A 25,845-nucleotide genomic window follows, 5' to 3' on the forward strand; every position below is an offset into this window, starting at 1 on the left:
GCACTTCAAATAAAATCTCAAAATCACAATTAACCTCAAGAATGTAGTCATAATGACTCCACTGGAGTTTTCCTCACTTATCCTTTAGGTTTATAGATGTAACTGTTTAATGCGTTGGCAAAATCTAAAAGTCAGTATACAAAGAAGTTCATGAATCACACATGAGAAATCACCTGAAAATAAAAGCACCACACAGCACAGAGATTAAAATGTGGCTGCAGTGTTGGGTTAAGTTTAGGATTAGTAGTTGGAAGGTTGTTGATGTGTTGACACCTTCTCGGTCTGTCACGCTGACAGGCGACACGATTATGAGATATCTGAGTATTTTCTCTTCTGTTTCTCATTTCACTGCATTCAGGGAGAAGAGGACTTTTCCCTCGTAGGGGTCGTGGTAGTTCTCGTAGCTGATCTGCTGGGAGACCACTCTGCACTGGATCTGGGCCGACTTCTCTCCGACCAGGTGGAAACGAACGGCCACCAGTGGGTTGACATACAAAGGCTGAGGAAAAGGAGGAAGGAGGCCGGGCAGACGGCTGGTTAGTGCTGTTTTCATATCATTATTTCTCATGTTTTTTAAATGTATTTATTTAAGAATATGTAACATGTTAACGTTTGTATCAAGTTGAATATAAACACAAAATTACTCAAAATGATTATATAACAATGGGGAACACTATTTAAAAAAAGGAGGCTTGGGCTGCTGCAGTAGTTTCCCACTTTTTCCCAACTTTGTCTGCACTACAGAGTTGTGTTTGGACATGTGAACATCGAGTGGGGGATTCATGCTCACCTGTGCCAGTTTTCCATAATAAGGAAAGTAGGAGCGATCCATAATCCCCCCCTCAGGGAAATACTCGATTCTCTCCACATTGCCATGTCCTTCCTATATAAATGGACACAAAATATGTATATTCAAGGAGGCGCTCATTAAAAAATGGTTTACTTTCTCCTCGTGCAACAACTGCTGTGTCATGTGAAATGCTTATTGGAGACAACTTGTTTATAATTGGCTTAAAGGACAGGGTTGAAGAATCCACTGTTTTGGAGATTGACCTGCATAAAAGTCAGCTCCCAGTCATACCTCTGCATCATTACCTCCATTCAGGAGGTTCTATTCCTTCCTGTCCATTTGCTTGTTGCTTTGTTCGTTTGAAAGTAAAATTCAGCAAAAACTAGTGGATGGATTTCTACAAAACCTTTGTTGTGGATCTGGATAATGGGACCAATCCAGGAATTTCTTTCTCTTTGTTAACCATTCTGAGATAGAGCATTTGTTTTTTGACATTTTTACTGTTCTCCAATGGAATAATCATAAACTGATAATGAATTCATCTATGAATGTTGGACATTTGGTGCAGCTTGATTTAATAGGATTTAAGGGGACTCTTGCTAACCTTCCAATATTGTAAATCACTGACTTACCCATTCAACTAAAATACTATATTTCCAACTCATTTTCTTTAACACATGCTGTTACATTCAGCACAAGCAGATGTTGCTCACCAGTATCGTACAGTTGACATGTGGGGCAGGCTCAGAATAATTAGATGGCAAAAAGTTAATGATCTGCAGAGAAGAAACAGAAAAAGTACTTTTTAGTCATGGTGATTGAAAGTGATATGTACTTTTATGCTCAGAGGGATGTTTGTTATTAATAGAACTTACCCTATTCATCTTAATGATGACACACGGCATGCTGCAGTTGTAGCCAAAGGTCGGGTCCTCTTGTCCTGAGCAGTCTCCCAGCATGCTTTTGGTGAAGGGACATGCCCACTTTGTGTGGTGAGGGGCAGAGAAGTCGTTCTGGATGTAGAACTTTCCCTTGGTGCAGTTATGGTTGTAACATTCTTGTTGTGCAGTGTCATTATAGGCTGAAGGAAAGAGAGAGAAAGATTTACAGTGTGTTCGTTTGCCATCGGTCTGTTAGTTAGCAAGATTACGCAAAAACTACAGGATGGATTAAAGAAAAGCTGTTGGATTCAGTTGGAAGGATGTGGTGTTGGTCAGGGAAGAGCCCATAATATTTTAATGTCGATCCAGATCAGGTGGCGGATCCAGGAGTTTTTATTTGACCTTCTTTAACATTGTCAAAAAGGGCATTTTTTCAACATTTTAAATTCATGGATCTTGAAGAAAAAATGAGGCATGGTCAGGAGACTGATATTTGTGAGTGTGCGCAATTTGGTGCACATCCAAATACAAACAAAAGCAAATTCTGACATATTAGATATTAGCGTATTGTCCGATAAATAAATACTCACGCTCCAGGAACTTATTAAGGATGTTGGTCATCTTCATCCAGCTGCACTTGTCTGATGTGTTGTAGTTGATTTCAACGTTCTCCTCTCCATAAGTGTCCGGCCACACCATCACCCCTGAGCAAGTAAACAGAGAGACGGTTCAGAAGCTCTGAGCTCGAGTTTATTGTTATTGTTTATTGTCATGCCTCCTTGTTGTTGTTGTTGTTTTACCTGGGGATTGTAGCCGATCTTGGTAGTCAGGCTTGTACGTATCCAAGGTGTACATGAGCACATAGATGGCCAAACAAAAAAAGCTTGTCATCACCACGTAGAACGCCACGTAATACAAGCTGATGAACACTGTGAAGGAAAGAGAAATAAATCATTCCTTTAATTACAGTAGCAAGGCAGTTAAAGAGAAAACAACAATTTTGGTTTGATCACAAAGGCTTGTGTCGTTATTTCCGGAGGTCAAGGTGTCCTCTGTCAACGGAAGGGGAATTTAATCTGTGAGATCAAACACAAAATAAACACAGTTTATCTCAAGACACCAGCCTTATCTCTCCCCGTCCACATGCTGCAAACATACAAGTCGCGCTGGTGATTTTGAGAAAGGACAGAAAAAGTCACACACACATTCAAGTTCATCCAGCGTGACTGAGCTCTTTCAGGATATATCACATTTATGTTGCAATAAATACTTGAAAATGTGTTATTCCGTTTTAGGAATTGATTTTAGATTTTTGGACTGGAGACATCTGGCTTAAGGACAGATAGGTAAGGTTAAACCACCCGACAATATATAAAGTATTTCAAAATTCCTCCACATTGACCAAGTCCAAGTTTACATTTCTGCTTAGAAACAATATTCACTATAATATCATACTGACGGGAGCCATCCCTCTGAAGGGAGTACTTTTAATATTTAAAATAAATGTTACTTTTACTACGTTTACATTTTGAAAGCCGTGCTCTCACTTGTAATGAAGCATATTGATCTTGAATTATTGCTTATTCGACCACAGACTATAAATCACAGTAATTGTTGTTCCTGTGCATATTGGTCAGGATGATACGTGACTCAGATGTAATATCCACTTAATATAAGTTGAAGTTTAGAGCGAATTAATCACTTCAGGGTTAATAGAGACGAAATAACCACGACGACCGTAACTCAAAGGATATACAGTACATTGGGCCATGTTGTTTTAAGATACAATACTCAAGGAATCTATCCTTTAACTTTAATTTGACCAAATATTTACACTTTTGGGAAAAACTAGATATGGTGAAGTACAATTTCAGGTTTTCCAGATGAGCATGATAACATTTGACACTGTCTCTTCTGTCGATATTCAACTTGTGTCTTAAAGAGTTGTTCAATTAAAGTCCCGGAAAAGTATTTCTTAGTCATTGCTGCTGAGATAGCTATTGCATAAATGTTTGGCAGCTCTGCTCACAATGAGTGAACAGTGATGCAACATGGAAAAGAGAAAACGATCATGACAACATATGTTAAAAATACAAAACTACACTGGACCTTCACCAGTAATGAATACAACTACAGCCTCATAAATAATTAAATATAATAAAATACATCTTTCTGCTAAACTCTGGATATTTTCAAGATTTATTACTCTTATTTATTCCTATTATTTCATTCCTACCCCATTTCACTGGTGTCCTCCCCATAAATGTCCCATTGTCTGAGTTCCAGACAAAACGGCCAAAGTCTTCACATCGCTGCCCACAGGTCCTCTTCTCCTTCAAGGTGGCCATGATGACGCGTTGTGCTGACCGGGATCCACGGCAGAACTTTTCCTTCCTTTATTCAACTCTACCCTTTACTTCTCTTCTTCCTTCCTTCGAACAGTAATACTACTTTTCTCCTCCCTCCCGAAAAAGACTGTGAGGCCCTTTCAGGTGTGTGCTGTCCGTCTTGTCCCCTTTCTCATTCTCTACCACAGCGAAAGCTCAAAGTGACTCCCTGGATGTCGCTCCAGAGTGTGATGCATGTCTTATCTCTTATTCACTATTTATAAGGCCTTGATAAAAGTGGGTAGTGAAGTTGAGGTGGGTCAACGTAGAAACTGGTGAACTTCCTCCTCCACCAATGACGTCCTTTACTCCGTACATCAGGATCACCTTGAACAGCCAGCGTACTGAAACCTGCAGGCTACATCTGCTTGAAGGTAACAGTACAGGTACAAAGTTGTTAGTTGCAGCATGAGTACAGCATGACGGCCAAATTTCAGTATAGCAGAAATATTTGTACTCAAGTGGCAGACACGTATTGGATGCGAATAAACCAAATTCAAAGTAAAACTGTGGGGAAACTCACAGTTTTCAATTAAATTATTGGAGGCAAACACAATAAATTTAGCACTACTTGTATCTCCAAGAATTCACAATAGCCTCCCTTTGAGCTTGACTCATCTTAGGTTTGGAGGTTTTATAAAAATTAAAATATTCAGGAATTTATCTCCATGAAAGCTACAAACCTCAACATACATACATTTTGAGTGGAAGCATGTTGTTAACTCCAATGAACACGTTCTGCTTTTTTCTCTTTTCTCTCTGTAACACTGCCTCTTGTGTCACTCTGTGCCAACGTCACTGCATTCCTGTCATTACCAGCCCACTACATGCCAGCACATCTATCCCTCTCCTCCCTCTCTCCTTCTCTCTTTCATTTTCTGTCTCCCCTCTCCACCGTGTGCCATCACTTCGCTCTCTTCTTCGTCTGCGGCGTGCACATGGGTCAGCACGGGATAAAGCATTACAGAGACACGGAGTGGATAAATCCCCTTGTGGAAAGATGATGAGTCAGGAGGATCTGCATGTGTGTCTGCATGTGGCTGAGAGGAAAGAGAGGGACAATGTGGGAAACGGGTCGCTCTCTGTGGGTGTCTGTAGCTAGCAAGTGGCCGTATGCATGACACACCCTCCTTCTAAATCATTTGAAGGAGGAAGAAACCTATATCCCATCTGATCCAGCTTCTTCTGCTGTAGTCAACTTCTTCTTTTGTTATCTCGTCTTCTCTTCTATATCCCTGTAGTACCTTTTCTCTTTTGGTCCATCTCACACATTGTTCCCGTCCCTCCTCACTTTTCCACTGTGTCTTCATGGATATTGGTGGCCTGACGACAGTGGTGGCCAACTCTGCCTACATCTCAGCCCGTGGGAGCGTGGATGGAACAGCCAACCCTGCATCCAATCGAGACAGGAGGTACCACTCCCACCTGAAGCTGCCTCACATCACGGTTTGCGAGGGTCTGCAGGAGACTTTAGACCTGGGCTTCCAGACGGTTTGTGTGGAGCAGCCCATCGGCAAACGTCTCTTCCGAGAGTTCCTAGACTCCAACAAGGAGTATAAAGGTCCCTGCCGTCTGTGGCAGGATATCGAGGAGTACAACATGGCAGAGAATGAGGATCGTGTGCAGAAAGCAAGTAAGATGTTGTCCCGGTACATGGAGCCTGGCACCAAGTATTTCTGCCCCTCCCTGCCAGAAAACGCCATCACAAAGGTCAAAGAGAAACATCAGGAGGCTGGGGATGATCTTTTCAATGAAACCATGGACAATGTGATGCACTTCCTCAAGGAAGTGCCCTACACTTTCTTCCTGGAGAGCATGTATCTGAAGAGGTTTCTGCAGTGGAAGTGGCTGGAGATGCAGCCAATGGGAGAGGACTGGTTTTTGGATTTTCGTGTGTTGGGGAAAGGGGGTTTTGGGGAAGTGTCTGCCTGTCAGATGAAGGCCACGGGGAAACTGTATGCCTGCAAGAAGCTCAACAAGAAGAGGCTGAAGAAGAGGAAAGGCTGCGAGGTAAGAAAGTACATTATGAAAAGTAGTTGCTCATTCTGAAAAGAGTGAAACTACCGTAGAGGCAGATTATTGATCTAGCTACACAACTTGAGTTATGGGTTGATGAGTTTATATATCTTATCTTTGTCATCTTTTAAATTTTCCTCTTTTAACTACAGTCACTAACTAGATTGAGCCTTGCCAACAACATCAGGCATCTTTGACTTATATACTTATTGCCCAGAGCTTTATAACTTTTTGTTCTCCTTATAAATTGCCAAACTTGCCATGTTTATATTGGAGAAGTTGTGGCTTCACTTTTCAGGAGCAGTCATGTCCTCCAATCTGTATATACAGTCTATGGTTATTGTTGATCATTGTTATGGCCTTGAGTGGTGTAAACATAAGAAATGTTTACTCATTTTCCCTTCCTGTCCTGTAGGGGGCAATGGTAGAGAAGAGGATCTTGGCTCGAGTTCACAGCAGGTTCATTGTTTATTTGTCCTACGCCTTCCAGTCGAAAACTGAGTTGTGTCTGGTCATGACCATCATGAATGGAGGAGACCTGAGGTGAGATGTAAGTCTCGCTTGGTAACATTCAGAAAATGGGGAGAAATACCTGTTTGCTAATTTGTTATATTTGGTAATAGTCAGTTTAGTATTCCACAACCTTAAGGTATCAAATTAGTATCATATATGGCAACAAGCATCAAATCCTGACATTTCAGAGAATGGAACAAGGAGATGTTTGGTTATTTTGCTTGGAAATTAGCTGAGATGATCATTTGATTATCAGAATAGCTGTCAATTATTAGTCAATTAATCGACTTACCAGTTAATCGATTATTGTCGCGTATACTGTGCATAAAGAGCCACATAAGAGCACTACCTATATCTCTTTAGAAAGGGGAAAGAGTAGTGTGTATAAAATAAATGTGTGTCACAAACCTGTGTCCTCTCTTACTGTACCTCCAGATTTCAAATTTATAACGTGGATGAAAACAACCCGGGGTTTGACGAACCACGGTCCTGCTACTATGCAGCTCAGATCATCCAGGGCCTGGAGCACCTCCACCAGAAGAGGATCATCTACAGGGACCTCAAACCAGAGAACGTGCTGCTGGATAATCAAGGTCAGAAGGTCACGTACTGGAAAGAGACAGTCTTCAGTGTTCTAGGTTTCTCACTGTTGTTGTGTATGTAATTGTAACTCTACAGATGAGGCCCATTTCCATATTTAAAGGTTATTAATGCATTCAAGAGACCATATCTGGGTTCATTTAGGATGTTTGTGTTACTGTCTATTATTTAAACCAATGTAATGTTTAGTAAAAACATTAATTTGACATTTAAGGAGGAGTTAGATGAGGAGATTGGTACCAAGAGATGATTAGCTCAGCTTAATGTTGTCATCATGATTGGAAGTAAGGGCAAGCATGTGCCCTGGCTCCAGCTAGGCTAATGTGTCCCGGCTGCAGCTAAGCTAATTGAACAAACTTAATTAATCAGCGTGTTACAAACAAATTTTTTTAAGTTTGTAAAGATTTAAAATTTGTCAGTGTCCAACAGGATAAACCAATTTATTGGACTGTAATGAAACCTCTCACTTTGACTTTTAAAGAATGTGTCTCATTCTTGGCCTCCTGAGATCCAACACACACAAACACACACACACACACACACACACACACACACACACACACACACACACTAAACCCCCTACAGTACACTTTGCGTCTTACATACAAGGACATCTTTGGGTTATCACTCTACAACGGGTTAATGAGTTGGAGACGTAGTGGGCCGGTCAACATCGGTATCTGTGACGTGCACAGCTCTTGACATTGCTGTGGTGTTTGCTCTCGCAGGTAACGTACGTATCTCTGACCTTGGTCTGGCCGTGGAGCTCGCAGACGATCAGTTCAGAATCAAAGGCTACGCTGGGACGCCAGGTACAATCCACAATTTGCACTTATCTGGTGACAGTTATTCTCACAGCAGTGAACACAACCACACCCAGAAAGGCCACAGCTCCACAATGTTCTCAGAGAAAACATCAGATTAAAATAAATGACACATTCTGATATTCTTCCACATTAGCTATTTGAAAAGAAAAATCCATCAATCCAAAAATGCTTCCATCACCGGAGCTCTTTACTAAGCACCATGTCTGACTGCAGACTTTGTTCAGACAAAAGTCATACAGAAGAATCCTTAATTAGATTTTCTTTGCTCAGTAAGTCCTGGAGGCAGACTTTGTGTCAGATGAGGTGATGTTATCTCACCACAGTTTTTATTCCTATACTACTTTAGTGCTACTATCAATAGTGGTTCTACTATGTTGATAGTTTAAAGTCTTTTCATTTGCAGTATTCCTTTCTTAAATACACTCTGCTATAAATATTAAGTTGTAGATACATATAAATACTCAAGTAGAGTACTTCAGATCATATGTGTATCACCTGAGTAAATACATGTGTCACTAGCAGCTGTAGTGAAATCTGATGACTCGACTCTTTGGTCTCAGGGATTTAGTTTGAACAGATACTGTTTACAGATCTTTAAAAATGGATGTTTCATGTTGTCCACTGTCACCTGCAGGTTTCATGGCTCCAGAGTTGCTGAAAGGGGAAGAGTACGACTACTCTGTAGATTATTTCACTCTGGGCGTCACTCTGTACGAGTTCCTGGCTGCTAAAGGACCGTTTAGGACAAGAGGGGAGAAGGTAAATTCATTGTGTTGAATAAAAATGTGTTTGTTGGTTATTTTGGCTGCAGTTCCTCCGCCTCTTTTCCTCTTTTAACGCTCCCCTGTCATATAATCTGTTTAAATTTATACTTACAACTCAGTGTCACCTCCCTGTGGCTTGATGCTTATCAAATATGAAGCACTGACCCCTCATGTAAATTCAAACAATTTGTATTACACTAGTCCATATTCATAACTATAGGTATTTACTTTATCAAGGTATCAAAGTTGTATTGGTGTAAGCATGAACATGAACTTTCATTTCTGATGCATTTGCGGACACTTACATGTTTTAAACGAACATGAGATATATAGATTTGATTGAGATATTCTCTGCTGTTTGAAGGTGGAGAACAAGGTGGTGAAGAAGCGGATCCTGAACGATGCTGTGACGTATCCTGAGAAGTTCAGTGAGAACGCTCGCTCCATCTGTGAGGCTCTGCTGAGCAAAGAGGTCGACAAGAGGCTCGGCTTCAGGAACGGATCATGTGACCAGCTCAGGGCACATCCCTTCTTCAGCGAGATCAACTGGTGGAAATTGAACGCAGGTCAGTTACATGTCAATACCAGTTAATGACTTGTCACTACTGCACTGTTTAATTTGCATACTGCTGTTGTTTTTGAATATACTCCAATGTTTTCAATTGCTTCTGTATGGATTTTCAAAACATATTTTAAAATATTTAATCCAATTTAGTTAATTTAATATAAAATTGCATGCATTTTATGACTTTTCAAGACCTACATTTACCCTGCATAGCTTTTAAAAAGAATTTTATTGTAAAAATGCATTAGAACTACCAATGTTTTGCCGCCCAAATTAGATTTTCGATCATATTGATTGGAAACCGAGCTGAGTGACTGTTAACCACTTAATTATAAGTTGTTTAAATAAAACATATTGAATATTTTGTGAAGAGTTTGAGTTTTGAGAGGGACTTCAATACTAAAAATTCTCATTTCGAATTCTTCAGAGGTGTTCATCTATGAGCCCAGTTATATAACTGACACAAAATCAAACCCGTTGGTGAGTTTATGTATTATTTGTTGTAAAGAATATAAATGAAGGGAAGGCCCTGCACTAAGAACAGACTTTGACTTCCAATGAGCCATTAAGTATTTAAAGTTAATCAAATCAAGACTTGGCCACTTTTTTATATTCATATTTGTGTAAATATTTAATGTAAAACAACATGACAATTCAAGTTGCTTCACAAAACATAAAAGCCTTTAAAAAAAAAGACAATATAAAAGCTATAAAAGATCAAATAAACCTTCAGCTGAGGGGCAAACAAAGAAAAGGGAAAATCTGAAAACTTCACCTCAAAATGTCAGACATGCTCATCATCCTGTTGTTTCTCCTCAGGGATCCTTCCACCTCCTTTCGTTCCAGACCCGAAGACGGTTTATGCCAAGAACGTAGACGACGTCGGGGCCTTCTCCACAGTTAAAGGTGTGCAGCTGGAGGACAAGGACATGGTCTTTTTTAATGAGTTCTCCTCAGGGAACATCTCCATCCCCTGGCAGGAGGAGATGATCGAGACGGGGATCTACGGCGAGCTCACAGTCTGGGGCCCGGACGGCGCTTCGCCCAACGACCTGCGGCGGGAATCCATCCTGGAGCAGCCGCCCAAGTCGTCCACCTGCACGGTGTCATGAGGAGCTGCAGAACTGTTTGTCTATCAGGGAATCGAACTGCATTCCATGAGCACTTTATGGGTTTAAAGGGGAATAAATTAATCTGTTTATAGATCATGACGATGCACTTTTTCATGTATTTTCCTCAAAAATAGCTGTCTTTGTGGAAAATGTTGAATTTTTGCAGACAGCTTCAATCTGGAACGTTATTGTTTGTTTGTTACACTTTCTTACAGTTTTATTTAAGGTGTGAATGATCAGTTTTGAATGTGAATAAAGTGTTTTCTTAACATTTCCTAACATTGAAGCCCAGTATGGTGCAGATCACTGGTTCTGTTTAGCGGCTCCCTGAGGCTCAGGTATTCATAACTCTCTCAATCCTACCTGGATGACAAATTCATGGAAGAAACATGTCTCTGTAAATTTCTCTACTGTGTTTTAACCGTTTCTCTTTTTGTATATATCTATTGTGAGATATTTATGAATTCATATTAAATATTTTGTCATTAAAATCACACCCATTTACATTTCATGATTCAGTTGCTCCACCTACAGCCAGGCATTAGATTCGATAAATGCATGTGGCACACAGTATGCAGAAGTAGCCTATACACACACAGGTCTTACCATATTGTTAGAAATGTTTTAATGCTTATATTCCATCTAAATGTATGTGAGCATGTTTACCAAGGAATTTATTACTTTATTTACTACTCTTTGATCTTTACATTTAAAGAGCTGCAAATGATTGTTATTTTCTTAATTGTCGCCACGTTGAAAATACTTGATTTTCTTTGTGACCAAATCTTTTATCAGCTCAACTCTTTTCCCCTTTTATATTAATCATGAGGGAGGTTAGAACATACATATTTATTATATTATATTAATATTTATTTTAACAAGAAAGAAAGAAAAGGCAACATTTTTCATTTGACAGTCAGTGAAATAAAAGATGTGCAGTGGATCTTGGATTCAAACTGTGTAAATGGCTGATATGTCAAGTGTTGGCCAATGGGGGGCGCTGTAAACTCATATTACCACTGACAACCTCCATATTAATGCTGCAGCAAGTCAACCATAAAATAAATAATAAACACGCAGTAGAGTTTAGTCACATACTGTAAACATGTTTAACATGAACCTTGAATACAAGCAGCATTATAACTTATGTGCGGCTAATGATTAAATAATCGAATAAACAATAATTTAGCACAGAGGTGAAAAAAAACAGAGTCTCTCTCTCGCTCTCTCTCTCTGTCTCTCTCTGTCTCTCTCTCTCTCTCTGTCTCTCTCTCTCTCTCTCTTTCTCTCTATTTCTCTCTCTCCCTCTCTCTCCCTCTCCCTCTCTCTCAGAAGAAAAGTTGAAGCTGTGTGTGAATCAGCTGCAGCTCTGAATGAATTTATATATACATCCAAAAGATGTTTGAGTTATAAGAAGAAAAAGAGGAAACGTATTTCTTGCAGCTCTGTGGAGGACGATGAAGACTCTTTCCTGAATCAACATAAAAAAGACTGAAGAAGAAAGAAAAAAAACTCAGCTGCTTCCTGGTGTTTTTATCTGTTCTTCCTTTTAAAAGCGGATTCATTGAGACTGAGTGGAGATGCAGCCTGAAGCTCAGCAGACAGCTCAACAAACAGCCACAGACATACTGGATCCTGCAGGTAAACTATATCATCAACACTCATCCTGAAATACTTTAAAGTTTAATATTATCAACAAGAAAACACTTAAAAAACTATATGCATGTGATTGTTAGTTGCCTAGGTCACTGTTTATAAATGGTTTATAAACTGTTATCGATTAAACTATCCATATAATTTACTAATGTTTTATAAGACAAAAATTAGAGTGTCCAGGTTGTGGCAGCATGACACTTTGCTTGTTTCCTTTTATACCATGTATCATGTTTAAATAAAGCTGCAGGACATTATGGACCAAAAACTAATTCATAAACCTAGATATATGACAATAGACAATTTATTACGTCTTACAAAGTGTTTGAGTTGCTCCTGATCTGCATGCAGAACTCAGAATAATAGAAAAAAGGAGATTATGTTGTTTTGTTTGAACAATGTCAAGTTTAATGTTTACAGTGTGTGTATATACTTTATATATTCAGCTGTAATGCAGATTTAAATGTTGGTAAACCATAAATAAGTATTCGGGCTTCGTATGACAGTAATGAAGGTTACTGGGAGACGTCTACCTGATGAATTTTCCTGAACCTGGCAACTCAAAAGGTTGTTATTGTTATTAATGGCTCATAACTGACCAATAAAGTGTGAGTGAATAATTTATCAACCGATTATAAATCCATTAATTACAGCTTGTGAGTCCTTTATGAACGATGCCTTGCCAGGAAGTGGTGCCGTTGTTTTCCTGATTCATTGAATAGATTTTTTTCTCATCAGACATTTTGACATGTTACATAGGGAGAAGCACCTGTGGTGACTGATAATATTAACACGGCTCTGTTGCATTCAGCAGACGTGACAGTGGCACAGTGATCCAAAAAACATTTAGACCTTGAAACTGAAGCAGCTATATGGAATCCAGCCGTCGTTATGTTGTGACAGGTGGAAATGCCATCAGGGAAAAGTATTCAATCAGAGCTTTGTGAGCAAAAGGTTGCAACAAGTCTTATGAAGCAAACACACGTAGCTATTTAAATTCTACTACTTGTACTTATTTAGTATTTGAATTTTATACTTCGACTCCACTAACATCCAGAAGAAAATGTTGTACTTTTACTCCACTGTTATTTGTCTGCCATAGTGATACCTCAATATTTACGCTTCCTAAATTGTGTAATAATTACATTAGGTTCTTGGAAACTAGCAAGTAAGAAATCCTGCATATGTCTGATTAATAAATACACTCTAAGTACACAAAGTATTATTCCTTGTGATGCAGTAAATAAAACCACCCAACAGTACAAGGTAGAATCTGTCCCAACATAACCTGCTACTTAAATACACACTACAAACTATTGTCTCCTGGTTATTACTGGTACATATATTGGATTAATTTATTTGAATACTTCTCTCATCAATGCTCATCTATCAACAACAAAAAGGAGAAATTACTATAAGAGTATACTAAAATCAGGGGTGGCACAGTGATGCAGAGGTTCTTAGCGGCAAGAAGGTTCTTGGTTTGAATCCCGTTTTGTCCGAGTTCTATTTGTGTGGAATTTGAATTTTCTCCTCATGGGTTTTTCCTGAGTACTCTGACTTCCTCCCAGAGTCCAAAGACATGTAGACTGGGGTTAGAATTGAATAGTTGGACACTGAAGCTTGGATTGGCTCAAATGCCCCTATAATGCTTCAATAAGGAGATAGTTTAGATAATAATGGATGGATGGTAAAATAATGCCATTATGTGCTTGTCTCAAAAAGCAGGTTAGAGATTTAGCTTTCTGGTCAGAATGACATTTCAGAACAAGGTGGATTGTTAGTGATGAAGAGGTCCTCCTCATGTTGCTCCTCAGATCAGTACCTGCGCCGGAGGAGGACGGCCCTGTGGGTGACTGTGTTTCTTCTGGCTCTGTCTCTTGTGGTGCTGACGGTGGGTCTCCTCTCTGCCACCCGCACCGACAATGTGCCCGTCGCTGGGTATTACCCAGGCATCACCGTGAGTGACAATCACCTCCCGTCTCACCTTCACACGTCCAGACGCAGACGATTCACTGTCATTCAATCCTGCAAATATGATTGTGACCTGGTGTCTGAGACCTAATGTTTCTCCTTGTTTCTCCCTGAACCTCCAGCTGAGTTTTGGAGCCTTTCTGGGAATTGTCGGCCTCCACCTGGTGGAAAACCGCAGACCCATGGTGAGTCTGTTCCTCTGACTGTCAGAAAACTGTGACAACATATATTTCTGGTCTTTCCTGACACCCCCAACTTTATATCAGGCTTCAGGACACGTCATATTATTTATTGCATTCGTACATAACTTGAAAAATAGCATAGAAGCTTTTATACGATGACAGAGGAAGTGTGCCAACCTGCTGGATCACTGCAGACACTCAGGTAAGAGGATAAACCTTCTCCAGTCACTAAACCAATGCAGAAGAAGAGGAGGCAATGAGATTAAGTCACAAAAGAGTCTCAGACAAACCCAACCAAACCAAACGCCCCACACTGATCTGATGTTGTTGTCTGCAGCCACTTTCTTCAGTCGTCACATGCGTCATGCACATCATGATTTATTCAATAAGTCTGATCTCATTACACTTTGTTTTTATTAATTCAACATCTCCAACACCTCAGCCAAGCATGTAAACTTATTTACTGAGAGATGGCGTCAGTAATGTGCTGTGACAATGCAAACTAAGATGTCACCTATAACTGAGGAAGAAAGTTTAACAGCTAAAGGTTCAAGTCTTTTCCCACCGGTTTGCAGACACCAAAACAAAACTGAGATAAAAGGATGAACCAAAACAATCGACCAGTGAACGGATCCAAATGATCAATACTGTTGCTCAGGTTCTGCTGATGATATGAATCTGTTGTCGTCGCAGCTTGTTCTACCGCAGCCGAGGGGAAGTAACAATTGTTTGTAAATGTAAGAAAATTCTTTCATCTCGATAGTTGGCCCTCATTTGACCTATAGCCCTATGTTTATTCTCTCTCAAGGTGACTTGTCAATAAAATTCATTTTCTAAAAATGAGACATTGTTCCTGGAAAACAGGACACACACATATAAATAACCAGGAATCAGGGGATCGTGTTACAGACTCTGTAAATCCACTAAACTGGAAATTGCTCTGTTATGACCAAGAAGCAAATGTGATTACTCGAAGGCAGCGTAATGTGTTCTTGGTTCTTGAGCCCGGGTCAGTGTAACATGACTGGATCTGTGGTCGGGGGAAGTGAACATCATCGGCTCTGGATTTCAGTGACATGAGGGGACAATGACATTAGTATTGGTCGGTCGCTCACAGGGCTCCTTTATTTCAGACAGGGACACAGATAGAATATCATCAAATACCTCTCTGTACAACAACATATATAGTATTATACAAAATATAATCGTGTCCATGACTCCAGAGTAAAGAGACAATTAGAGGAACAGGCCCCCAGACCTGCCTGAAATTGATTATTCCCGGAACTTCCAATCAGCTGATTTCAACCAGGTTGAGACGACAGTAACACAAACGTTACTCAAGTTCCAGTGGGAACCAGAAACTGACCCTCTCCCTGTGTGTAATGTAAGTCGTATCATCAGTATCACATTCGCAGTGTATCAAACCCAGCATGAGACTGACTGAGTTAAGTTCCTTGAAGAAGACACCAGTGACACAGAAACCTCAGTCTTTTCACCTCTGCATTTGTCCTGATTACCTTCAAGCAGCTTCTGTTTTACTCCCTGTCCATTGGTTTGTAAGTAAGATAACATCAAAAAAACAACTAAACCAATTTTCTTCCACAAAACTCTGTGGAAGGAAGCAGTATGTGTCAGAGAAGAACCCATCTAATCTTCGGGGTCACATACGACTCAGCTGGCAGATCCAGGATTTTTTTATAGGAGAGATAGGACCTCTTTCATAATTGTTTGTGATTTCAGTGTAACATTTTAAATAATATCTTCAATACATTCTATTTACATAAATTATTTTTTGATTCCAATTGTTTTGAGTCCTTATTTAAAAGGAATATGAAAACACAAACAAATACAGAAATTACATTTACAGTACTAGATCAAGACTTTTATTTGGATCTGCACCACATTGCTGACTCATAAATATCAGATGCCTGTTTTTTGTCATCAAGAAATCCATGAAACTGCTGAAAAATATCCAATCTCACAATGTTAAAGAAAGTGAAAATAAATTCCTGGATCCAGATCTACAACTAAATTTAATGGAGTCTCCCTCTGACTTTTACCACATGCTTCCACCAGTGGTCCAGGCCTCTGACCTCTGACCTCTACATAACAACACCGCATCAAGATCCTTGAGGGTCATTGACAGTGAGCACCGAGCTTCTCTTACGGATTCTCTTGCTCCATGAAACTGAGCAGTCTACAACTCTGAGTATAAAATATCCGGGTACTTCAGTGTCCACGCACGATAAGAGAACCCTTCCTCTTATCGTGCGGGAAGGAGGCTTCCAATATATGTTTTCACTGGTCATGTTGCCACAACCTGGCAACCCAATTTTTTCTTTATGTCTTCTCCACACTACAGTACCTTTACATTAACTGCCTATACCTGTTGATCATGTTGATTGGAGGGTTAAACGTCACACAAAACTTTCCCCAAATTATAAAAACCTGCCCCACTATATCTCTACCTGTCCACTTAAAGATAAGGTAGCTCTGTGTATGTCCCCTGTCTCCATGACTGTGGTGTATCAGTCTGTGTTGTAAATATTTCATGTGGCGTGCAGGGTGTTGTGTGCCTGTGGTCGGATCATTTTGTCTTACCTTACACCACAGTGTACTGTATATACAAAAAACAATGATGTGTCCGTGTTCATGCAGCTGACAAAGGACAATTAAAAGCATCATTTACCAAGGATGTACACATTCTTCATATTTAAAAAGTTCTGTATTTAGGGCCGGTTCTTGTTGTTTCACTTCTCGTGTTGTGAGTGGAGGAAAAATGTGTAAGACACCTGTAGTATCTATTTGGCAAAAAACTTCTATGAGACCTGATAAAAACTATTTGTTGTTACTATCGACTCTCACTGCACCATTTTGAATATTTCCCCAGATACCCATAAACTGACCAGTACTCCGGAGCTGAAATGATCAATTGATCAGTCAGTAGGTTAAAAATGTTGTATTTTTTTTAATCAAAATACAAAACAATCACCGGTACCATCTTTGTACCAAAGTTAAGAAAAGAAATTTGAATGTTAACTTCAAATAACCCGAATCCAACCCCAAAGAAAATAAGTGACTTGTTTATTGATAATGAAAACACTCGTTGGTTACTACTGGGAATAATAATCAATAATGTGTGAATGACACTGATAAAACACCATTTTAAAACAAAGCAGCTCAAACTTAAAAAGTTCCTCTTTCAGACCAGAGCCAAAGGATGGAGGATTCAGGACCCGTCAGTAATGACCTGAGGTTTTTAGGCCCCACTTTGCCTGATAAACCAGCCTTGGCTGCACATGTCGGCCTCTCTGGCATCGCTCTCGGCTCTGTGGGTGTTAAACTTTAATGGCGTGATCGCTGCCACACAACCAGTGGTCTACAGAATCTCCTATGAGGAACATGTGGCACCACGTTGGCCCTCACACAGGTGTCTTCTTCCAAGCTTAGCACTGTAACATGAGCGCCAGCTGGCAGGTCACTCATTAAAGAACAACTGCGCTCACCACAATGCCACACTGACATCTGAGAGCTCTGAAGCTTCTCCTGCTTCCTGTGGCTCACAGCTCTGTACTCCTCAGGCTTTGATGAGAAAGGAGTCAAGTGCCAAACAGAAACGTTTCCTGTGTGACTGGCCCAAATACCATCCTTCATACCAATTTGCTTTGTGATCCGTCCATTAGCTTTTGTGTAAACTTGCTTACAAACAAACTAACCAACCAACCAACCAACAAATAAACAGGGTTGAATAAACAATTCCAATAATAATTTCATAATCTAGTTCAGTGTATTTATTTTCACTTAGTATTCATCCTGCACAAGGATTTTTAAATGATTCCCTACACTTTACTTTAATAACTTTATCAAAATTGCAGTGATGGTTTAGGTCCTTTGTTTTTTAGTATAAATGTGAGTAATATTTGAAGGTAAGGTTTTATTTGTAGTTTTGCTTACCATGTAAAATATGATAATCTGAAATTAGTTGTGAATCATGGTGTAACAAGGAAACAAAAGCGTGTTTTTTGATTGAGAGAGTAAAAATCCACAGCTTTACATATAATTAGCTCGATATGATTATTGTAATAATCACCTTTGAAAACAAAAAATATTGGAAAAAATGGTGATCCCTCAATTTTCCACCGTACAATGCCACTGTCTAGTACTTCAGTGATATTCTGTTAGTCGTTAATACTGCAGAGAAACCAGATCTCTTTATGAATCAGAAACTTGTTGCAGGTAAAACGCACATTCACGCTCCGTCGACATTTCCCAGATAAAGCATTAAAAACCTGAACGGCTCATATATCTGCGCTCTTCATTTCATTTTATCCTCAAACGTTCAAAAGCACCGTGGAGCATGAAATTCTCTCTGTGAAAGGGCGAAAGAGGAAAATCTGCACTTTCACCCTGTCAGGCTTCACTGCTCTGAGATTTATTCATCACTCTGTATGAACCAGCTTCACGTCGCTTCAGCTCTCTGCTCCAGCAGCCTCTTGTAGCTTCTGCCTGTATATCTCACAACCCTGTCGTCCTTCTGGTCACCTTGCAGCGCACAGAGCAGAACAGAGAACCTGCAAAAGGTCGTATTTTACCCAACAGGTTCCGGGACGATCGGTTCTCATTACTGCTGTGTCCAGATGTGGTTGTGATCGCTCACCGGACCACTGAGCAGGAGAAGAAGACCTTGCAGTGGTCAGCGACTTTAGTTACATAACCTGTTAGGTATCTTGACCAAGGCTGATGAGTTTTCTTCTCTAAAACATTTATCCTCTTTGTCTTTTATTCCCAATTCTCTGAAATAAGTATTCAGATTGTTTACTTAATGAAAACACATCATTACTATGTAAGAACAATGGGATAGTGAGATTATCACCTGAACAGCAGATAAACACAGTGAAGAACATTTAGCAGCTAAAGAGACAGATATTTCTCTCAGGGGTTTAAACAGAGATTAACAGCAACATGAAGAAAGTGAATATTGGACCTAACATCCATCAGGTGGCTACAAACACATCTGCAAATTACAGCTGCAGTAAAGTGTTTCAGTGATGAAGAAGACTAAGGTGGACCTGTAGTTTCAACAAATAAATAGACAGAGGTTATACAGGCAGAAACTACAACATTTTGCAGTCAAATCCAATCAAATGAAAAGAAGAAGAGCCTTAGTAACTGTATTTTAAATATTAAATATTTCTTTAGTGAATCGACTCCTGAGAGCAGAAACTGTCTTTAATCTGTTACACCACTTGGTTGTTCTCTCTGCTTCAGTTGCACCAGGGGAGGTTTTGGTGGTTTGGACGATGGAGTGTGTTCAGGTGTTTTATGGGCTGGCAGCCGGTGCTAATGTGAAGTAATGCAGTTGTCAGGCTCTATTGTCTCTGCCTCTGGCCTCATCTCCCACTTGCTGGCCATAAAAGCAGAGTCATTTAAACCGCTAATGAAGTGGAGAGTCTGGACCAGTGGCAGATAAAACCCAGTCAGAAAAAGCTCATTTTCTCAGTTTGACTCTGCTTCACCTTACTGGGGGGAGTTCTTTTATAATTCCCTTGTTTTCACATCTCTGTCACTTCAACTTGTGTTGTGCTCTCACACACAGCTCAAGGCCTTTTATTCATAACACACAAGACATTCGCTCAGGTTAGAAATCTTAGATCTCCAGTTAGGAGCGGTGTTCCCCAGGGCTCTGTTTTGGATCCCCTCATATTTATAATTTACCCACTAACTCTATCTGGGTACGAACAGGGTTATGTCTGATTTCTGACTGCTTACCAGAAAATAGATTCTAGTCCTCGTTTGTAATTTACTTTGTAGTACACCAAGACTGTAATGGCTGGGATCCAATATTTTCTCCTAAAGGAGGAAAGTCCCAAATATCAATGCAGAATCACACAGTTTTTTAGAAGATAGACATTATTACATTAATTGTTAATTTTTGTGACAAAGAGCTGAGTCCCAGCTGTTGCTTCAGGGAGATGAATGCAGCAGCTGAAAGAACAAAGTGTGTGTTTAATCTGATGTTTGAGTGCAGGAGGGTTTGGGTCCTGGAGGAGCTGTTGAACAGACAGGAAACGATGCTCAGGGATAAAGTTTATGATCAGACATCTGTGATCAGTCAGCTGCATCCGCTCTGCCAAGTGTGTGTGTGTGTGTGTGTGTGTGTCTTATGTCTTATATTAGTAGTTTTACAGAAGAACCTCCTTTGTTACATCATTCATATTTTGGTTTGTTGATCAGTGATCAGTTTGTTGGGGTTATTTCACACAACTGAATCTGTGCGATTGTTTTGCCTTAATCCTGTGTGTGTGTGTGTGTGTGTGTGTGTGTGTGTGTGTGTGTGTGTGTGTGTGTGTGTATCTCATGGGGAGAATTAGATTGACCTTGCTGGTACAAAAGGCCGTCCCTTTGTCCTGTGCGTTGCCTTTTTTCCCCATAAATAACCCACAAAGCACTTTTGTGTTGGCAGAGTAGGAGGCCGTACATTTCCTTTATCGTCCTGCAGTCGAGACGCCGCAGACGAGGACACACACCAGCACAGAAACTAATCCTACGAGTTTTAACTTCAATCAGGATTTTGCCTTTATGTTATACAAGTTGCAACATATTTATAATCATTCAGAAGCATATACCAAACACTGGGATGATGTAAAAACATTTGAATTGAATTTTTTAACTATAGCAGCACTTATGTCTGAAACAATTTCAATCTGGAAAAAAAATAACCAGAAAATTGAAAAGGAAAACACCACTTTGTTACTGAAGTATAGATTTCTTGGTATTACTGGAAAAATCCTGTACCTAATAAATCACTTATACCAGTTTGCAATGTATTATGTTCAATCCAACCTTATTTAAATTACTGCAATATTGCTTGGTTAAGATTTGAGGACAACAGATTTTTTTGTATGTTTATTCATATCCTACCAGACAGTCTCATCCTCTTGTTCCTGTCATGTTGTTTTGTGTAATTTAGACACAAATAAGCTGTTCAGTGGGATTAACTCTCATAAACATCATAATTTATCGTCTTTATTTACTTTTCAGAAAAATCGTACAATTTAAGAGTCAGAACTTAATTTGCCGCGTGTAGTTTTTTCCTTTAAAAAAGGCTGCAGTTGCACCTTTCGTCTGGAAAACATCTGAGAGGTCTGAACCAACTCTGCATCAACAGCTGTTGCAGAATTGATGAGATCCTAGAGTGTGTTGCACAGTTAGAATGACTTCGATCTTTAAAGTGTTATTCTTCTCCTGCTCGTTTACGCAGATGATGGCTTCTGATGCTTTTTTACTAACGACTGTATCCTCTTCATCCTCCTCCTCCTCTCTTTCAGCTTGTGGCAGCGATCATCTTCATCAGTATCGGAGTCATCGCGTCTTTCTTCTGTGCCATCGTGGACGGGATCATCGCTTCAGAATTCATCGTGAGTTTCATCTTATGTCTTGTTATTTATGGTCTATAGTCTGGGAGGGGAGAAAGAAACACAAACTAATTCATCTTTCTTCCCCGAGACACTCGCACATCACATTTGATCAGACATGCTCAGGTCTGCAGAGACGCGGCTCAGACACAACAGAAAGATCAGGAACTTTGCAGATGTAATCAGACAGAATGGAGACAGCACAGTTAAACCAGTTGGACTCATCTCAGTGTCTGCTGGGTCACCAGAGGAGCTGTGGAAAACGTTCAGCACAACAGGGCTGATTAAATCTTTACCACAATTCTCTACGGCACAACACCTCTTTGTCTCCCAGGCTCAATCGGCATGCATTAAAAATCACATGTCTACATATACCTGCATTTGTTAGGGAACTAAAAACGCGTAGAGGTCAGATAAGGTCAAAGCCGCTCCCCTCCTGCACATCTTTAATGTTTCTACACATGCACATACACAAACACTTCAGTTTGTCACTTCGGCCTAATGAATTTTAATGAGGTTTTTAATGAGTATGGAGCAGGAGCAGAGTTTAAAAAGCTGGAGCTCTCAGCACCTGGCACCCGCTCGCTGATATCGATCACCAGTGCAATCAAAGCCCTGCAGATATGCTTTTCTTTCTCCACTCGCGGGACAGTAAAAGTCCCAGTTATTGCACCTTCAAGCTCTGGACGATGAAAATGATTTTATTACGTTTCACACTGTGTCAAGTCGAGTGAGGTTTAGTGCTGGAGGTTGTTTTTTTGCTGTCCGGTGCAGGGGACGAGTTGTGAGAGCAAACCTTCACTGCTGCAGGGACAGAGAGACAGCTGGAGGACGGACAGACGGACACAGGGCTCCAATGCACACAAAACATTACTGAACCCTTTAAATCAGAGGTTCTCAATCTTTTGCACTTCAATGATTCCTGAACTGACATAAATCAGCTCTTTTAGAGGTTTTATTACATTGACGTGTATGAAATTCAGGACCAAAGTCGTCTAATAAACTCGTCCATCAGCTTCTCTAAACTGACATTTTGATATTTCCAACACACAGGACATGAGACCCCTGCAGGAGGACATGTGCCACCACACCAGTGGATCGGCCTACGCCTACGACAACTACTACACAGAGGTGATTCTCACTCCTACGATAAACAACAAAAGCCTGGGCCAAAATTCAAAACCGCTGCATCATGGCACAATAATCACATTTTAAGATAGAGTGTCGTAGGGTGTTTGATCTAGCTGAATACAAACAAGTCAGATGGACTACCTGAAGATACAGGCCACAGAGTACAACCTCAAGGCAACACAAGCTATTACAAATTATAAAAGTACCTGTGAAGATAACAGCTTCTTCAATTTGGCCTCTGTGGTGTCTAATGCAACATGTGTTCACATAGTAAGGAAACTATCAGAATAAGTCATTGACCAGATTTCATAAAGATGGGAGAAGGAACAACCGGTGTTATAAAAGAGATGGACGAGTGCTTTTGATGCTGCACAAAAGGGAACCATCTGTGGAAAGTGGTGTGGCGGTGACAGATCAGCTGCATGAGTGCAACATGTGCAGGAGAGAGATCATTTAAAGAGGAACAGACTGTGAATTTAGGTTTGTCATCACTGATAATGAATGAAATGATGACGCCCAGTCTCAGGACACAGATGAACAGCAGAGCATCTCTTCACATATTTGAGAAAGACTGGTATATCGTCCATGCCCAGGAGGAGGCGCTCTTACAGAATATTGAATAGAATATCTATTACATTCAACAAATCATTAAATTTCACTATTGTTAAATAAGTCAATCAGCTTTGTTTTCCCCCCAAAATAATAAACTGATGGTGTAAGGACATCTAGTGGTCAGATGATGCTATACAGAATATATTTTTTTTTTAGAGCAACAACCAAATGTCATGAACTTACAGGTTACAATAGACATTATGGATATGACAAACATATATTTACCTTCAGTTCATGTATCTCTATCTAATGTGTTCGTCCAGCTCTTGCTTCTCTGATGACATTACAAAATGTTAAGAGAATCTTTACCCTGCAGGTGACGTGTCGCTCATTTGACAAATCCTGCAAGCTCAAACTGAGGAGCAACACCTGCTACTGCTGCTACCTGTACAACTGTGATAGGTGAGCAATGCAACTTAACTTCTACTTACTCATGTGACTCACATTTCTGCTCAGAAACATATGGAAACAGGAGTATAGGCTGACCCTTCATCAGACAAAATTACAAAATGACAAAAAAGAAAATTGGGGGAAATTCCGGAATTAGCATAAATCTATGATATATGTTAATACGAAATCCTGCTATTGGTAGATGAAGTATGTCAGACAAATCAAATAATGACAACTAATATTTTCATAAAATTTCGTTTTCACAGAATTCCCAAGTCCAACTTTGTGACCATTCCTGTTTTGTTTTCAACGAACAGAACAAAACTCAAAAATATTAAAATTAAGATAAAACACAAACAAAGATAATCAGCATATCCTCAAACTAGAATCAGCAAATGTTGATCGGATTGTTTCCACTTTAGAAATAAAGAGAATTCAGTCCCAGGATGACGATGGCGATGAAGATGATTGACAGGCATTGCAAATAAAGTCGATGTCAGATTCACAAATACAAAAAAGAAAGGGAAATCGAAACAATCAAATGTTCAAATGCAACTTAAAGACTTAATATGAACGGTAATTTGAAACATAAATCCTTTGGGATTAATGTCCTGACCCATCCCCGTCCCTCCTCCAGCACAGACTACCACACACAGTACTTCGAGTTCACTGGTGTGAGCAGCTGCTGGGACGCGATCCACCTGTACCGGCTGCTGTGGGCCTCAGTGGTGCTCAACGTGATCGGCCTGTTCCTGGGCATCATCACTGCCGCCATCCTCGGCGCGTACAAGGACATGGTGAGTCCAGAAAAAGACAAAAAACTGAGACTAAAGCTCCTCTTCATCCTGAGTAAAATAAACATGACCCTCGAAGCTTCCAAATTTTACTCAACACTTACAATGAGTTAACATTTTTTTTATATCGGACACAAAGCAACTGACTGTTTCTTTCCTGTGTTTAAACCAGCTCCTGTGTTGAACTAATAGAATGTATTATTTTAACACTTTGAATATCTCTCATTCGAGCTTGTTTCAAAGCTTCCCTTTTGTGTTTTAAGTTTGGATACTGAAAGTTGAGACACATTCAACTCATTGAACAAGATAGATCTGTCAATATCTGGCATTTTCTAAAGTACAATTAAGTTTCTCTGTCATCTTTTTGTTTCCTGCCGCAGAAGCCTAATCCTCAACTGGCTCCCAGCCCTGCACCCCCACCCCACATCCTGTACAACCCCACCCAGCACATGCTCACCTACGCTGGGCTCTGTTCAGGACAGAGTCTGCCTGCCTACCCCAACTATCCAATGTCCATGCAGGTACGAGCCAGGAGCAAAAACAACGGGAACTATCAATGACCAGATTAAATTGTGTGACTGATCATGTTTCACAGATTGATTATCGATTATGTCTAATAATTGCTGATATTTCTTGACTTCTACAAACTACACAATCCCACATCTCCCATGACGATGTGTAAAATAATGTCAAGTATCTTTGGCTCTATGTTCACAAACCACAGCACCACTCCCTCTCCTCTCCTCTCCCGCAGCATAACAGCAACTACCAGGCACCTGCTACGCCCCAGATGAACCCCGACGGAGGCCTCTCCTCCGGCTCCTGCCCGTCGGAGGAGAACCAGCCCCCCTCTCAGGCCTCCACCCAGCCTCAGGGAGCCACCCAGGAACCAGGCGGCTACATGCTGACCCCCAACGCTCCCGTCCTCTACGGACCCTCCTTCGGCTCCTTTGAGAAACCTCCTCCCTACGCCTGCTGATCCCTCAGGCATGTTGGGATCTGATCTGATCAGGCGGAGTGTAGCATATTTTCAGACATTTCTTAGGTGACCTTATAGAAGGAAAACCCACCAGTGAGTTTCACCAATTCTGATTTAAAAGCTGTTTACTGTTTCTAGTGGACGTGAACTGAACAGATTTATAGTGTGAATATATAGACATTATTTATATATATATATATATTTCATGTGCATTCATTGAGAGAATCAGCTCTGGAAACACAGACAGTTCTTGATCGAGA

The 25,845-nt window shown here is 40.2% G+C and overlaps 3 protein-coding genes across 3 annotated transcripts; 2 read left to right on the forward strand and 1 right to left on the reverse strand.

Moving 5' to 3' along the window:
* Window positions 1–340: 340 nt before the first annotated feature.
* LOC132999110 (potassium-transporting ATPase subunit beta-like) lies at window positions 341–4,019 on the reverse strand. The gene is made up of 7 exons (XM_061068897.1): window positions 3,908–4,019; window positions 2,472–2,600; window positions 2,262–2,375; window positions 1,666–1,871; window positions 1,504–1,566; window positions 791–883; window positions 341–499 (listed from the first exon to the last, which is right to left on the reverse strand). Exons 1-7 carry the CDS (start codon window positions 4,017–4,019, stop codon window positions 341–343), a joined length of 876 nt encoding a protein of 291 aa, XP_060924880.1.
* A 1,347-nt stretch (window positions 4,020–5,366) lies between these two features.
* Window positions 5,367–10,455, forward strand: grk1a (G protein-coupled receptor kinase 1 a). Its single transcript, XM_061068455.1, has 7 exons — window positions 5,367–6,068; window positions 6,490–6,617; window positions 7,023–7,180; window positions 7,916–7,999; window positions 8,649–8,773; window positions 9,143–9,344; window positions 10,163–10,455. Exons 1-7 carry the CDS (start codon window positions 5,367–5,369, stop codon window positions 10,453–10,455), a joined length of 1,692 nt encoding a protein of 563 aa, XP_060924438.1.
* Window positions 10,456–12,035: 1,580 nt separating this feature from the next.
* LOC132998877 (transmembrane protein 255B) lies at window positions 12,036–25,585 on the forward strand. Its single transcript, XM_061068621.1, has 9 exons — window positions 12,036–12,096; window positions 13,926–14,068; window positions 14,205–14,267; window positions 21,593–21,682; window positions 22,733–22,810; window positions 23,739–23,824; window positions 24,450–24,609; window positions 24,987–25,127; window positions 25,361–25,585. Exons 1-9 carry the CDS (start codon window positions 12,036–12,038, stop codon window positions 25,583–25,585), a joined length of 1,047 nt encoding a protein of 348 aa, XP_060924604.1.
* Window positions 25,586–25,845: the final 260 nt, after the last annotated feature.

The sequence above is a fragment of the Limanda limanda genome, chromosome 3 (genome assembly GCF_963576545.1).
Source record: "Limanda limanda chromosome 3, fLimLim1.1, whole genome shotgun sequence".
In the NCBI taxonomy this organism is placed as follows: Eukaryota; Metazoa; Chordata; class Actinopteri; order Pleuronectiformes; family Pleuronectidae; genus Limanda; species Limanda limanda.

Coding starts and splice junctions, on each gene's coding strand:
- LOC132999110 (XM_061068897.1), bottom strand. CDS start 4,019: ATGGCCACCTTGAAGGAGAAGAGGACCTGTGGGCAGCGATGTGAAGAC. Junction 2,376..2,471: donor AGATCGGCTACAATCCCCAG/GTAAAACAACAA, acceptor TTACTTGCTCAG/GGGTGATGGTGTGGCCGGAC. Junction 500..790: donor ATTATGGAAAACTGGCACAG/GTGAGCATGAAT, acceptor CCTTTTCCTCAG/CCTTTGTATGTCAACCCACT.
- grk1a (XM_061068455.1), top strand. CDS start 5,367: ATGGATATTGGTGGCCTGACGACAGTGGTGGCCAACTCTGCCTACATC. Junction 8,000..8,648: donor AGGCTACGCTGGGACGCCAG/GTACAATCCACA, acceptor TGTCACCTGCAG/GTTTCATGGCTCCAGAGTTG. Junction 9,345..10,162: donor CTGGTGGAAATTGAACGCAG/GTCAGTTACATG, acceptor GTTTCTCCTCAG/GGATCCTTCCACCTCCTTTC.
- LOC132998877 (XM_061068621.1), top strand. CDS start 12,036: ATGCAGCCTGAAGCTCAGCAGACAGCTCAACAAACAGCCACAGACATA. Junction 14,069..14,204: donor GGTATTACCCAGGCATCACC/GTGAGTGACAAT, acceptor CTGAACCTCCAG/CTGAGTTTTGGAGCCTTTCT. Junction 23,825..24,449: donor TACCTGTACAACTGTGATAG/GTGAGCAATGCA, acceptor TCCCTCCTCCAG/CACAGACTACCACACACAGT.